The 12475-nt window shown below is 42.2% G+C and overlaps 1 protein-coding gene across 3 annotated transcripts in view; it reads left to right on the forward strand.

Annotated features, from left to right (window-relative positions):
- Positions 1-6: 6 nt before the first annotated feature.
- myrf (myelin regulatory factor) overlaps positions 7-12475 on the forward strand; it is a 30048-nt gene continuing 17579 nt past the window's right edge. For 2 of the 3 annotated variants that reach the window (XM_088299177.1, XM_088299175.1), the window contains exons 1-2: positions 7-23; positions 2051-2517. In XM_088299177.1, coding sequence (XP_088155303.1) covers positions 2472-2517 — 46 coding nt within the window. In that variant the 5' untranslated portion in view covers positions 7-23; positions 2051-2471. Of the gene's footprint in view, positions 24-2050; positions 2518-8201; positions 8348-12475 lie in introns of those variants that run through there. The other variant, XM_088299176.1, reaches the window with a different exon arrangement.

Raw genomic sequence — 12475 nt, forward strand, 5'->3', positions numbered from 1 at the left:
CTTCATGGCGAGACTGACTCAAGGTAAAAAAAATAAAAAATAAAAAAAAAATCACACTTTACTAGAAGCCACGAGTCACACATGTGCATACCATACACGATTATAAGATATATCGAATAGCAAAATGAACTGCCTTAACATGGCCAGCTGTTTCATTGTCCCCCTCAGCATCTATCTGGCTCTCTGTCTTGCTTGTCCTCTCAAACAATCTGCATAGTGTGGCCGCAAGAAGGGAGGCGTTGTTTGCCTTGAATGGAGGAAAAGCACAGGGGGCGAAGGGGGGTGCAGAGGGAGATGCTCCAGCTGTGGGCGGACAAGACAACACAACAGCATCTCACATGTGGCAAAGGGGAGGTGGGCGTCCAGGCTGCGGGGGCTGCACACAGTGGCATTGTTATGGGGGTGGGGGTGCAGCTGATAAGAGCGAGAGAAATGGATCATTCCCTCAAGTCCTCCCCTCCTCGCCAGGCCTTAATGCAAAACACTCCTGTTGATGTAAGCTGCGAAGGCCCCGCAGATGTGCTTTAAATCATCAAACTACATAAAAGAATTGTATTTTATGGTTTTTATTAGAAAACATGTCTTATCTGCAGTGAACCAATGAATTTTTCCCTCGTCAAACCTAACTTGTAGTGACAGGATAAAGTTTAGTACATGCGTTCACCCTCCACCAGATGTGATGCAAGGGTGTGTGTTCGAGAAGATTTACAAAGTTCAATTTAAGTCAAGTGTTGTTTTATATGATAAGTATATTTAACTGTAAGAACTTGAAATACATTTCACAGCATGAAAAACATACAATACAATTTTATTTTTATAGCGCATTTCAGGTGATTTTCAATGAAGGAGGGGACTTTTCCAAATCCGACATTTTGAGGAAAAAAACAACATAATATAACGTAACATTTGGAGAGATTATTAAGTAGTATTTATCTATCTTTCTATCTATCGATGTATCTATCTATCTATTGATCGATCGATCTATCGAATGAGGACAGTGCCCAAAGAAAATGGGTGTTATGGGTGGATGGATGGAACTGCTTGACAAATAATGTCAGGTTTGTTGTTTACATTTCACTGTTCATGTTTTTAAAATAAATTAAATAAAATACAAAATAAGAAGCTCACTGTGAGCCACAAATACTTTCCCCTTTAGGCTTTTGTAATTGTGTTGTTTCTGATTTGTATTATAAAATTACATTATAGTGCATTTGAGATTTATATCATTTTATAATGCCTTCAAACTCATATAAACAGCAAAAAAAAAAGAATAAAAAATCACAGGTGTTTCTTCCCCAAAGTAATTTGAAGTCATTTGTGGAAAGTATTCTATCTTTTAAATGAATGCTTATTACAGTTTTTCTCCATTCGTTTTGGTTTATTTCATGAAACAGAAATGACATTCTCCAAATATCACGAGGATTTCTCATTGATTTCATCAAAATGTAAATGTTATATACAAGTAGCCTAAGGTTAGCAAAATGATGTTTAACACATTTTCCAAATAAATACATCTTACTCATCTAAACTCATTAGTTGATTCTCAGTCCTAAATGTCTGTTCTCTCCAAAACGTGTCAGCATAATTTCATTGTGAACGTCATCATATGCTATTGTCGAAATGAGTTAAGAACATAATGCCATAAATTAATTTCTTGTGGCATTTGATAAATATTCATGGAATAAAGACTCCTTATACGAGAAAGGGATAGTTTGAAGCACGAGGGAACAGTTTTGGGACAGATATAAACTTTTGTTAATTATCTGTGTAGTTGGGTCGGAACTGTAAGCCTGTTTGGCCAAATTACCTTTTAGTATTAAGAATATCGTTTCTGTTTTAAGAAATTAGCCAAATCAGCGGATAAAAATTATTTATTTATTTATTTATTTATCTACTTATCTATTTATTTACTTATCTATTTATTCTTTATTTTTATTTATTTTATTTTTCCATGTGTGGTGTTTGGATTTCGCCTATTTGCAGCATATCCCTCACCTGCCTCATCTCTGCTCCTCTGACCCCTCTCGTGTCCCTCCATGCGCACATCCAGTCCAAGAGGGAGCGGCAGGAGGAGGGATACCACACTTCACTCGCTTTGGATGACTTTACCGCAACTTTTAGCCAAAGCGTTTGACCGATTTGATGAACTGCGCTCCGCTATTTTCCACATCGTGACACGGTTGCGATGGCGCGTGGGAGCTGAAGGAAAGGTGCGCTTCAAAATGATCATCCACTTCACCTGAGGATTTTTGGGGAGAAAGTAGCGTCTTAGGCTGCGATTCGTCACGCGCAACTGAAGTGGAGAAAAACGCTCTTCGCGTGCGCGATTGGATTTAAGTGAGCTATTAAATTCCGTCCAAAAACAGACTTTGTGTATTCTGATGAATCTGTGAAAGTTTCCCCCAATCCGACTATCTGTCGTTCGGAGCAGGGGGGACTTTTAATGGATTTTCTAAGTGGGACCCGCTAGGATGGACGTGGTAGATGAAACTGAAGCTTTACAGAGATTTTTTGAAGGTAAGTTGAACAGTTTGCATTGTAACGTGAGGTATCATTTTAATTTCAGTTCAACACGTGTGTCCAACTTGTATATTAAACAAGCCTGGATTTTGCAAGTCAATGCGACAGTCATTCGCTTCAATGTCAATGTCAGTTATCCATCTTTTTTCTTTTAAACCAAAAAATGCAAGCAAGATGAAGGGTTAAAAGGGGGCAGAAGCAAACGTGATAGTGATGGGTAGCAGATCAAGTTTAACTCTTGGGGTGGGGGGGTAGGAGTTTGAAGGAATTCAAATTGAGAAGATAAATGGTGTGTTTTGCAAAAGGCAAAAGAGTTTGAGGCATGGGCAATGAAATTCATGCACAATCTTCTTCAAAAAGCAGAATTGAGTCGTTGGGAAAAAAATTGTGTTTGCAAAAGCTGTTTAATTTTTTTTTTTTTAGCATGGCAGCACCGCATTGATTTCAATTCATCCCAGAATTGACTTTGATACTCTTTCATAAAAAATGACATTCATCACAGGGATGATATTGACATTTAGTCATGTCTGTTTGACTTGTTCACAGCACTCCCAGGATCTCACTAATTTGACATCATCAATGTCAAGTGTCTCGCAGAAGTCAAGTGCGCATAAAGACTGATCTGTGGTTTTCTGGATAATCAATAATCTGTGCAAATACATAATACAGTGTTAACTTATATCCACAGCCAACACTGGACTGTCAGAGATTCCGTGCCATTTTGACAGGAATTTAGTGTGTTTACATTCTTGCTTTGGGAGTAAGAGAGATGTTCTCTCTCTGGCTTTGTGTGAGCCACACTCACTTGCACTAAAATGTCAACTTGGCCATGAAAAGTAAATAGGTGCTTGTTTTTGATGCTTTGAGCCTGTGTCAGATGTTGCCTTTGAGGGACTGCTAATGATTTTTAAGATAAAGACGGTGAGATTGTAAGCGCTTGATAGCTTTCAGGGAATTTAATTGTGTCAACGCTGATAATCGAGTATTCATAAGACAAAATGATCAACTATAATGTGATTCTCTGACATAAAAAAATGTTTTCAATGGTGTTTTAATCGACATATTTTTTTGTCAGTTATTGAGTTCAGTTTCAAGACAAAGACAATATAATGGTCAGAAAAGTAATAAAAGGAAAATGATGTCATAGCTTCTAAACAATTTCTCAACGAAGCTCACAGCTACAAGGATCCATATTTGTGTTGTGTCTAAATTACCTTCATGTGGTCATAGATATTAAGATTTTATCTACCTTTACCTCTTGTCAAAGAACACTCTGGGCTTTATTTTCATGCCCAGTGCAAGCCTGGCATGAGGTGCAGTACCATTCTATGTAAGGAAGCGCGAGACTCAATGTTGGTATCTTCACAGACCCATGCAAGCCAGTTCAGTGTGGCGCATAAAAAATGGCATTTTGCGCTGTAGTGGGCGTGGACACAGCCTACTCGATTCGCCGCCCTTCGAAGCGGCGCCTCACTTTCCCTTTACATGGAGTGTGCGAGAGGCACGCTCATGTCCTTGACATGGTGGAAGAAGGGGCTGATTTGCTTGAGTCCAGTCAGTCGCAGGTTGAGGCGTGCAAAGTACATTCATTAGCAACTGAAAGCAAACCTCAACGGGGGATATATATATAGTTGGCTCGGGAGATCACAGAGGTGATGTGAGCACTTGGAGACTGCCTTGCTGCCCTCCATACCTGGGATGAAGATAATAATAATAATAATAATAATATAATAATAATAATAATAATAATAATGCGTTAATACAATACAATCAATTTATTTCTGTAATGATCCAGAGGTCATATTTACGCATAAAATACGGTGACAGCTCTGAATCTGTTTGACCCCACAGGCATCAAATTCACCAAAATTGCATCGCATTAAGTCAATAGTTACAAGTGGCCACAGTAGGCGGAAACTATCTACTTTCTGCCACCAAATTGTCAGATGTGGCGGGCAAATGCCAAAGGAAACGCTCAGTGACTAACCAAATTATCAAACAAGAGCATTGAAGTTTTGCTACGAAAATCAGGATACACTGGTTTTTACACTCAAGCACGGTTGTGTTTTTTTATTTCAGGTATTATTGGAGCCGATGTAAGGTCAACAGCATTTGACAACCGGACTAGAAAAACAAGTGCACAGTGACTATTAGGACACCCGGTATTACTGTATATTAATTCCATAACAATTAATTCATCTTGGCCTGGCCCCCTCCTCCTCCCTATAAAGTTTGACTGATTGCAGCTCATGGTTGTGTGATTAGGAATTGATCTCTCACTTCTCAATGAAAGTCCGCAATCTAAATTGAATTTGACCATGTAACGTAAGAGATGCTACAATTAAATAAAATGTTAGCTCTTAGCATTTGACTTGGAATTTCGATGATTTTACAGGTCTTGTTTTTGCTACCATTCCCCAAGAACACACGCAGCCATCACAATGATGGATCTCACTCGCAAGCTATGTTTTAATAGGATTACCGAAATATGTATACATCACACTAATGCACAGCTTGCATTCCTGGCATAGCCTTGGTGGTTGTTAAAACACAATGAGGTGAGACTGGTGTGTTTCTCCTCAGCAGACTCCATTAGAGTAACAGTGAGCAGACAGGGTGAGGAGGTGAGACAGAGCAGACTCGCAGTGCTGAGAGAATCGCCCGTTGGGAGAAAGCCAACCAAATCTCCGCTGCCCTTCCCCATCCCACCCCACCATCACCACCACCATAACTTGACCTTCTCATCGCTGACTCACTTAGACAATAAACAGTTGCTCACATGCACACGCAAAGTTTAGTGACATTTATTGCTGCCGTGTTGATTCATCTCAGGTAACCATCCCTTCTAAGTCAACTGAACTATTGATTGAAATATGATAACAGCATTTGGGTTTTTGTGTCAGGTGTCTTGGACGTTTTCTGGCAGTAACATGCAGTGCTTTGAGCTAAAACATATGCTGCGTGTTTAAATCTTCCATGGAAATAAAATGTGAAGCACAACTAGATTAAAGCAACTTGTCACTCTCATGCAGTGCACTTGCGATGCTGGCTGGAACGCAATGGACACATTGATTTGCGTAAGATCTGAACCAATTTAGACAACTTGGCGAGGGGAAAAAATTGTGGTAGCTTACCAGAAATCACGTCTGTCGTGATATCGAGAGTGACCTGTAAGAAGTAGCATGGTTCCGTGAGGCAAACAAACTAATGAAAAATTCAAAGAAAAAAGTATGATAGTAGTAGCAGTAGTAGCGGAAGTAGAAATGGAAGAAGCTATGCTAACTGTTAGCTTATCTGTTAACTAGTAAATTGCAGTTGCAAACTTTTCTCCTTTTCATTTTTCACTAAAAACATTCAACAAACATTCAACACAACCAGTTATTCCTCTATTTGTGTTCAGCAACAGCATGAGCTTGAGTTTGCTCCCCAAATGGCCATCAAATCCGTTTCATGACATAATCTCAGAGTCCGTGGCTTTTTCCACAGACCGGGATACAAAAAAAAAATATAAAATTAAAAAAATACCCCCACACTGATGCCGAAATTCCGTCTGATTGTCGATATGCATTTATATTGTTGCAATGAAACAAATGTGTGGAATTTATTAAATTTTATTTCATCAAGTGGTTGCATAAAATAAAATCATCTAGATCCGGATATTTTTTTTAAGTAGCCGATACACAAAAAAATATCTAAATCCAGTCGATTCTATTGTGAGCAACCACTTAAGAAAAACAAATTCTGTAAATTGAACATTTTTTTCAGTGTGGTTTGAAATTGATGTGACGCATCTTCATCTGCAAAATCATTGACGCCTTTCACTGTTTGGCTGACTGAAACGCATTACTAACCCTTGTCGTTGTCGACGCCATGAGATGAAACCGGCCATTAGTATATAACAGCGAATTCCAAGGCATTTCAAAACATTTTTTAAAAGCGGAGTTTTTTTTTTTTTTTTTGGTCGGTACTTATCCTTAATTCTGCCCAAGATCTGTGAACCGCGCCATGCCGGGTCTTCACTATTTTTGTCAAGTGGTTCTTTTTGGCATGATGCAGTCATTGTTTGCCTTTAATGAGCCAAAACACATATTTGCCACTGGAAAAAAAAATCGCATGGCACCAAACAGAAAGTGGATGCACAGGTTAACAAATAACATCTTATATGTTGACGCATATGTTAGACAACACAGAGAGAGCACAATCAGTAAGCTGCACTTCCATCATGTCATCATCCATCCATTCATTCCCCACCCAGAAACATGAGCGTGCCAATGAATGAAATGCTCGGCCCGCTGAAAAAAATATTCTCTCAACAACTTTTTTTGCGGTGCAGAAAGAGTTTCACTTGAGGCCGACTGATGGACGGAGTGTCTGAGCAGCAATGACATCTTGAGTGGGGTGTATATCACAGGATTGCTCTTTATCCCCTTGGGAAGAAAAAAAAAAAAAAAACGTTACTCATGTCTCTGTTTCAGAATTCCTATTAAATCTCGTTGTACTCCCAACAAGCTTGTGAATCATCGTTCCAGAAGGCCGTTTTGGAAATGCTGCTTGAAAGCCATATACAGCCGCCAGCCTTGTCTGATTTAGAGCTCCAAAGGTGTTTTACTTTGGGAGGAATGTATTGTTTGAAAGCGGCCAGGCGTGAGGTACTCACGTATGACTTTTCATTGTCGTGCCTCACCTTCATCATCGGTGCCAACAGTCATCCTCAACTAGAGTGTGCATGTGTGGATGTGCTGTAATATTTTGATCATTCCTAAACACAATGGCACCATTGGCTTTTATGTTACTTAGTTTCGTATCCTGTATTTTTTAAATGAATTATGGCTTATAAAAGATTTGGTATTGGATTGGATGTATGTAAGTCAAGCTAGCTTGTCGATTTGAAACATTATGTTCCGTTTTAGTCTGTCTGATGGATCTGTTTGGTTGCGCCCCCACTTGACCCCAATGCAAGTGGATTGTAAGAGTCTAAAGTTTTGAATCCTAAGCAAAACGGAATAGGATCGTTTTTTTTTTTTTTTTATGAACACATGACTTTCCGAGAATCTTGTGAAAATACAATTATATGCCTTATCTGATGTTTGTAAAAGTGGAAAACAGAATCTGGTGCTACAGTTTTATCCCAAAATTGAAATATTTGTTCCCTGACCCCTGCCTTTACTAGTTCTTGTGTAACCCTCCCAACTCCCAGTGATGAAAACATAACCTACTTTGCTGAAGTCAGGGGGGAAAAAATAGTTTGAGAGGGAATTTGCACCTGGTTGTGAATTTTCAGAATGTTATCAAAATAGGTACACCCTTCGCGATCCTCTTACTCTAATTGAATCAATCGTCTTTCTATTAAGGTCACTTCATTTTTTCTCTCCTTTGTCTTTCTCCAGCCATTCGCCCTACTCGATGTCTCTTTTTTTTTTTCCTTTCTTTCTTTTAAAGCTGGCTGCGTGTCGCGCTCCCAGCCCTGTCACTACTCTAATCTCCTGAGCCAGGTCCACCAGTGCGACCAGTGCTTGTAAGCGACGAGGACTGTGTGTGGTAGCCTGGTACAGCCCTTTCTCATGACTGGGGAATAATCCTCATTATAACACCCCCCAAGCCATTCACACGCGCGCACACACACACACACACACACACAACATGTTTTTGCACGCGCAACCTCACACATACACACTTGTTGAGCTGATTTGTGACTATCGGGTCTGCAGGAGAAGGTCGTCCGGTGCCGTTAGTGAAACATGTGAAAATTAAGAGTGGAATTGTTCTTCTCGTCTTTCTTTAAGGGGTTTTCATCTCAAGGAGATCAACATGCTTTGGCTACGTGCAGGTACTCTGATTGATTTAGCGCTCCCCGGCACTATTAGATGTTTTTTCTTCTCCATCAACGATATAAAGTTTATCAAATCCTGAGGCTGAATAACAGAAACCCTTTGTCGTATCGCTTAGTTTTCTTTCCTCTCACGTTTTTGTCTAGATGTAATTTCTGGTCCAACTATTTGTGATCTTCTACATTGAGTGTTTTGGTCTGAGTTCACTTGTAATTATTTGTGGTCACCAATTTGCTTCTGGAAGGTGATTCGGATGGCATTTTTCCGGAAAGAAGGTACCGTACAAATGTTTTTTCAATGGGACAGTGCCCTTGACTCGATAGTTGACGTACACAACGCATATTCTGAATAAGGTATAAACGGTTTAACTTCGACAAGTAAATATTGTACGTTGAGGGACGAGAATGGTCTAATTTGTGTTTCATTGTGACAAAGTAGCAAAATGTTGAATGACATGATCCGGAAAGTATTTCTGTTGCTGTTCGAAAAGCTCGCTGCGAGTGATTTTTTTTTCTCCATTAGTGTAAAATCTGTGTGCATGTGCACGCATGTGTGTGTGTGCGTGTGTGTGTGGACTAAATAGAAAAAGACTTTGTAAATGTGGAAGCCTTAAAGTAGTATAACCTCCATGCATCCGTTTAAATTTCAAAAATGTTCCTTTGCTGGAAGAACACATTTAAGATATGCAGTGCAACCTTCAAAGGGGAAGTCAAACCCCACAAAATTATTTACTGCATTCAGCAGAAGGTGGGGCCATTCATGCCGCAGCTTGTTCTGACAGAGAGAACCAGAGAGGGCACAGAGGTCCACTCATGCCCCATCGAAGGTCCGCCCAATGGCTTAAATCACCTCTGGATTTTGCTTCAACTCCCCCATCGGGGATCATCTGATTCGGCGGTCTGGGAGGATAGGCAACCCACAGGCTCACAAGTGGATGGACGCCCAAGTGAGAAGCCACATTCGGTTTGAAGTAGTGTATTGGTGGATGACATACGAAAGGCAGGCTGTGCGTGTTTCGGTTAGTCGTCAGTGAAATGGCCATTTGTGGGTACTTGACCGGGTTAAAGACGATTACATTGACAGACGAAAACTCACGTCCCTCCTTGCTTCGTCTGTCCTTTTTAAAAAAACTTCTCATCCTCCCTGAAAATGCAACGTACTGTCCCTGGGACAGGATGCCCGTTTCTTGAGACATGGGCTGCAACTACAGGAGAAACACCTGCAGCTGTCTACATCTGTATGAGAACAGAGCCTGGACCAGCCCAAGGTCATTCAGTCAACTCTGCATTGGACGCAACAAAAGAAGCCCCAAAGGGAAAACCTGCAACGCTGATGCCGCTAGAACGACAAGCAAGACGTTTGAGGACTTCTCCAGATGCCCACTCATTTTCTTGTCTCCATCTAATTTCTTTCTTGACCTAACTTTTGAGGCTGCTCCTTCATCTGGAAAAAGTTTCACAAACGTCAAAGATAAAGCAAAGTTAATCCTTTGATGCTCGTATAATTGAACTCTCATGGCGTGGGTGTGACATCATACATGTCAGCAGCCTGAACTGGAAAATTTTGTGTGACGCCAGAGGCACATTTTTCAATGGGATTTGATAAAATTCGAACTTGTACGATCTCCGGAACATTGTCTTTTAGAGCTTCAAGAGTATATTGTACGAAAAGAGGAAGGGATGGATATGACTATATGATCAAATCAAGCACACTTTTCTTTTTGTTTGCGTGCATCTTCGATTAATGTGCGTGGCTATTAAACACGACCATAACACACAACCACGCATTCATCCATAAACACTTTTACACACACACACACACACACCCCGACACCCCCCCACACACACAGCAATCTCTGAAAAGACCAGTTTGTACAGAAGTGAGTCTGACAATGATTTCACTGTTTCCTCTTGGACACAGCTGGACCATTGCGTCTTTGAAACTCCACTGATTGAGTGATGGAGATGGAAGCAGTTCCATTTGTGTGTGTATAAGACTGAAAATGATTTCTTAATAGTTGAAAGACATTCCCGAAGCAGAAGCACTATAAATCAGTGTTTCTCAACATTAAGCATATTTTACTTTTGAAAACCCATGGCACACCCCAAAATTAAAAAAAAAAAGTATACTATGAACTGAAATAATTATCTTTAATGTCTACTCAAAATTCAGGTTTACGGCTGTCTCACTTTTTTCTTGAAACAATGTATAGAAGGAGTCTTAATAAGATTTCATCCATCCATCCATCCATCCATTATCCGCCGCTTATCCGGGGTCGGGCCGCGGAGGCAGCAGCTTCAGCAGGGAAGCCCAGACTTCCCCTCCCCAGCCACATCTTCCAGCTCTGCCGGAGGGATGCTGAGGCGTTCCCAGGCCAGCTGGGAGACGTAGTCTCTCCAGCGTGTCCTGGGTCGTCCTCTGGGCCTCCTGCCGGTGGGACATGCCCGGAACACCTCCCCAGGGAGGCGTCCAGGAGAAATCCTAAACAGAATCCGACTTATTGCCAGCAATGCGGACCAAACTGTGACCTCGGTGGTACAGGGACCCAACTGCCCGTCTCAAGGGGCTCGGTACCCCGTACTCCCGGAGCACGCTCCACAGAACTCCCCGTGGGACACGGTCGAACGCCTTCTCCAAGTCCACAAAACACATGTAGACTGGTTGGGCAAACTCCCATGCACCCTCAAGGACCCTGTAGAGAGTGTAGAGCTGGTCCACCGTTCCACGGCCAGGACGAAAACCACACTGCTCCTCTTGGATCTGAGATTCAACCTCCCGACGGACCCTCCTCTCCAACGTCCCGAGTCGAGGTCAGCAGCACCCCATCTCCACTATAAATAGTGTTGATGGTGCACTGCTTCCCTCTCCTGAGACGACGGATGGTGGACCAGAATTTCTTCGAAGCCGTCTGGAAGTCGTTTTCCATGGCCTCACCGAACTCCTCCCACGCCCGAGTTTTTGCTTCGGCAACCACCGAAGCCGTATTCCGCTTGGCCAGTCAGCACCTGTCAGCTGCCTCAGGAGTCCCACAGGCCAGAAAGGCCCGATAGGACTCTTTCTTCAGCCTGACAGCATCCCTTACCGCCGGTGTCCACCAGCGGGTTCGGGGGTTGGCGCCACGACAGGCACCGACAACCTTGCGTCCACAGCTTCGATCGGCTGCCTCAACAATGGATGCACAAAACATGGTCCACTCAGACTCAATGTCCCCCGCCTCCCCCGGTACGTGGGCGAAGTTCTGCCGGAGGTGGGAGTTGAAACTCTTTCTGACAGGGGATTCTGCCAAGCGTTCCCAGAAGACCCTCACAATACGCTTGGGTCTGCCGGGTTGGACCGGCATCTTCCCCCACCATCGGAGCCAACTCACCACCAGGTGGTGATCAGTTGGCAGCTCCGCCCCTCTCTTCACCCGAGTGTCCAAAACATGCGGCCGCAAATCTGATGACACGACTACAAAGTCGATCATCGAACTGCGGCCTAGAATGTCCTGGTGCCAAGTGCACATATGGACACCCTTATGCTTGAACATGGTGTTCGTTATCGACAATCCATGACGAGCACAGAAGTCTAGTAACAGAACACTGCTCGGGTTCAGATTGGGGGGGCCATTCAAACAAGTTTGTGTTGTTGGAGGAAGGGTCAAGCAAAAATGCTTCTATGGTATTTTAGTAAATTCATAAAATGATAAATGTGAAGGTAAAGCTTATCTTATGAAGCACAATCCAAATCAAGCAACAATTTGGCAACTTGTATCATTTCAACTTGCCAATCACGCCATCAGTTTGAACAACTGGATGACTGTGTTGTCTCCGGAGACATCTTTTAATCTAGTGCTTGAACTCTGGACTGGAGGTCTTTGACTTTACTTAGACCAAAAAACATGGCGGAATGTCATATCGTGTTTCTCTTTGCAGTTCTCCTTGACACTTTCTTTAATTTCTTCCTGGGATGTCCAACTTGTAGTTTGTCCTCCTTGCCCCCGTTCTCCTCACCCTCCATCCATCCAGCCTCCCTTCTCCCTGTAGCATTTCGTTATCAGGCCTGCCAGTTTAGATTTACGGCTGTTGTGGGTGGGGTGCACATCTGGATCTTATTTCAGGGGGAACCATCCTGCTTTTCTCCCGCTG

Source organism: Idiotropiscis lumnitzeri, chromosome 6 (genome assembly GCF_059441095.1).
Source record: "Idiotropiscis lumnitzeri isolate Australia: NSW breed Sydney's pygmy pipehorse chromosome 6, RoL_Ilum_1.0, whole genome shotgun sequence".
NCBI lineage: Eukaryota > Metazoa > Chordata > Actinopteri > Syngnathiformes > Syngnathidae > Idiotropiscis > Idiotropiscis lumnitzeri.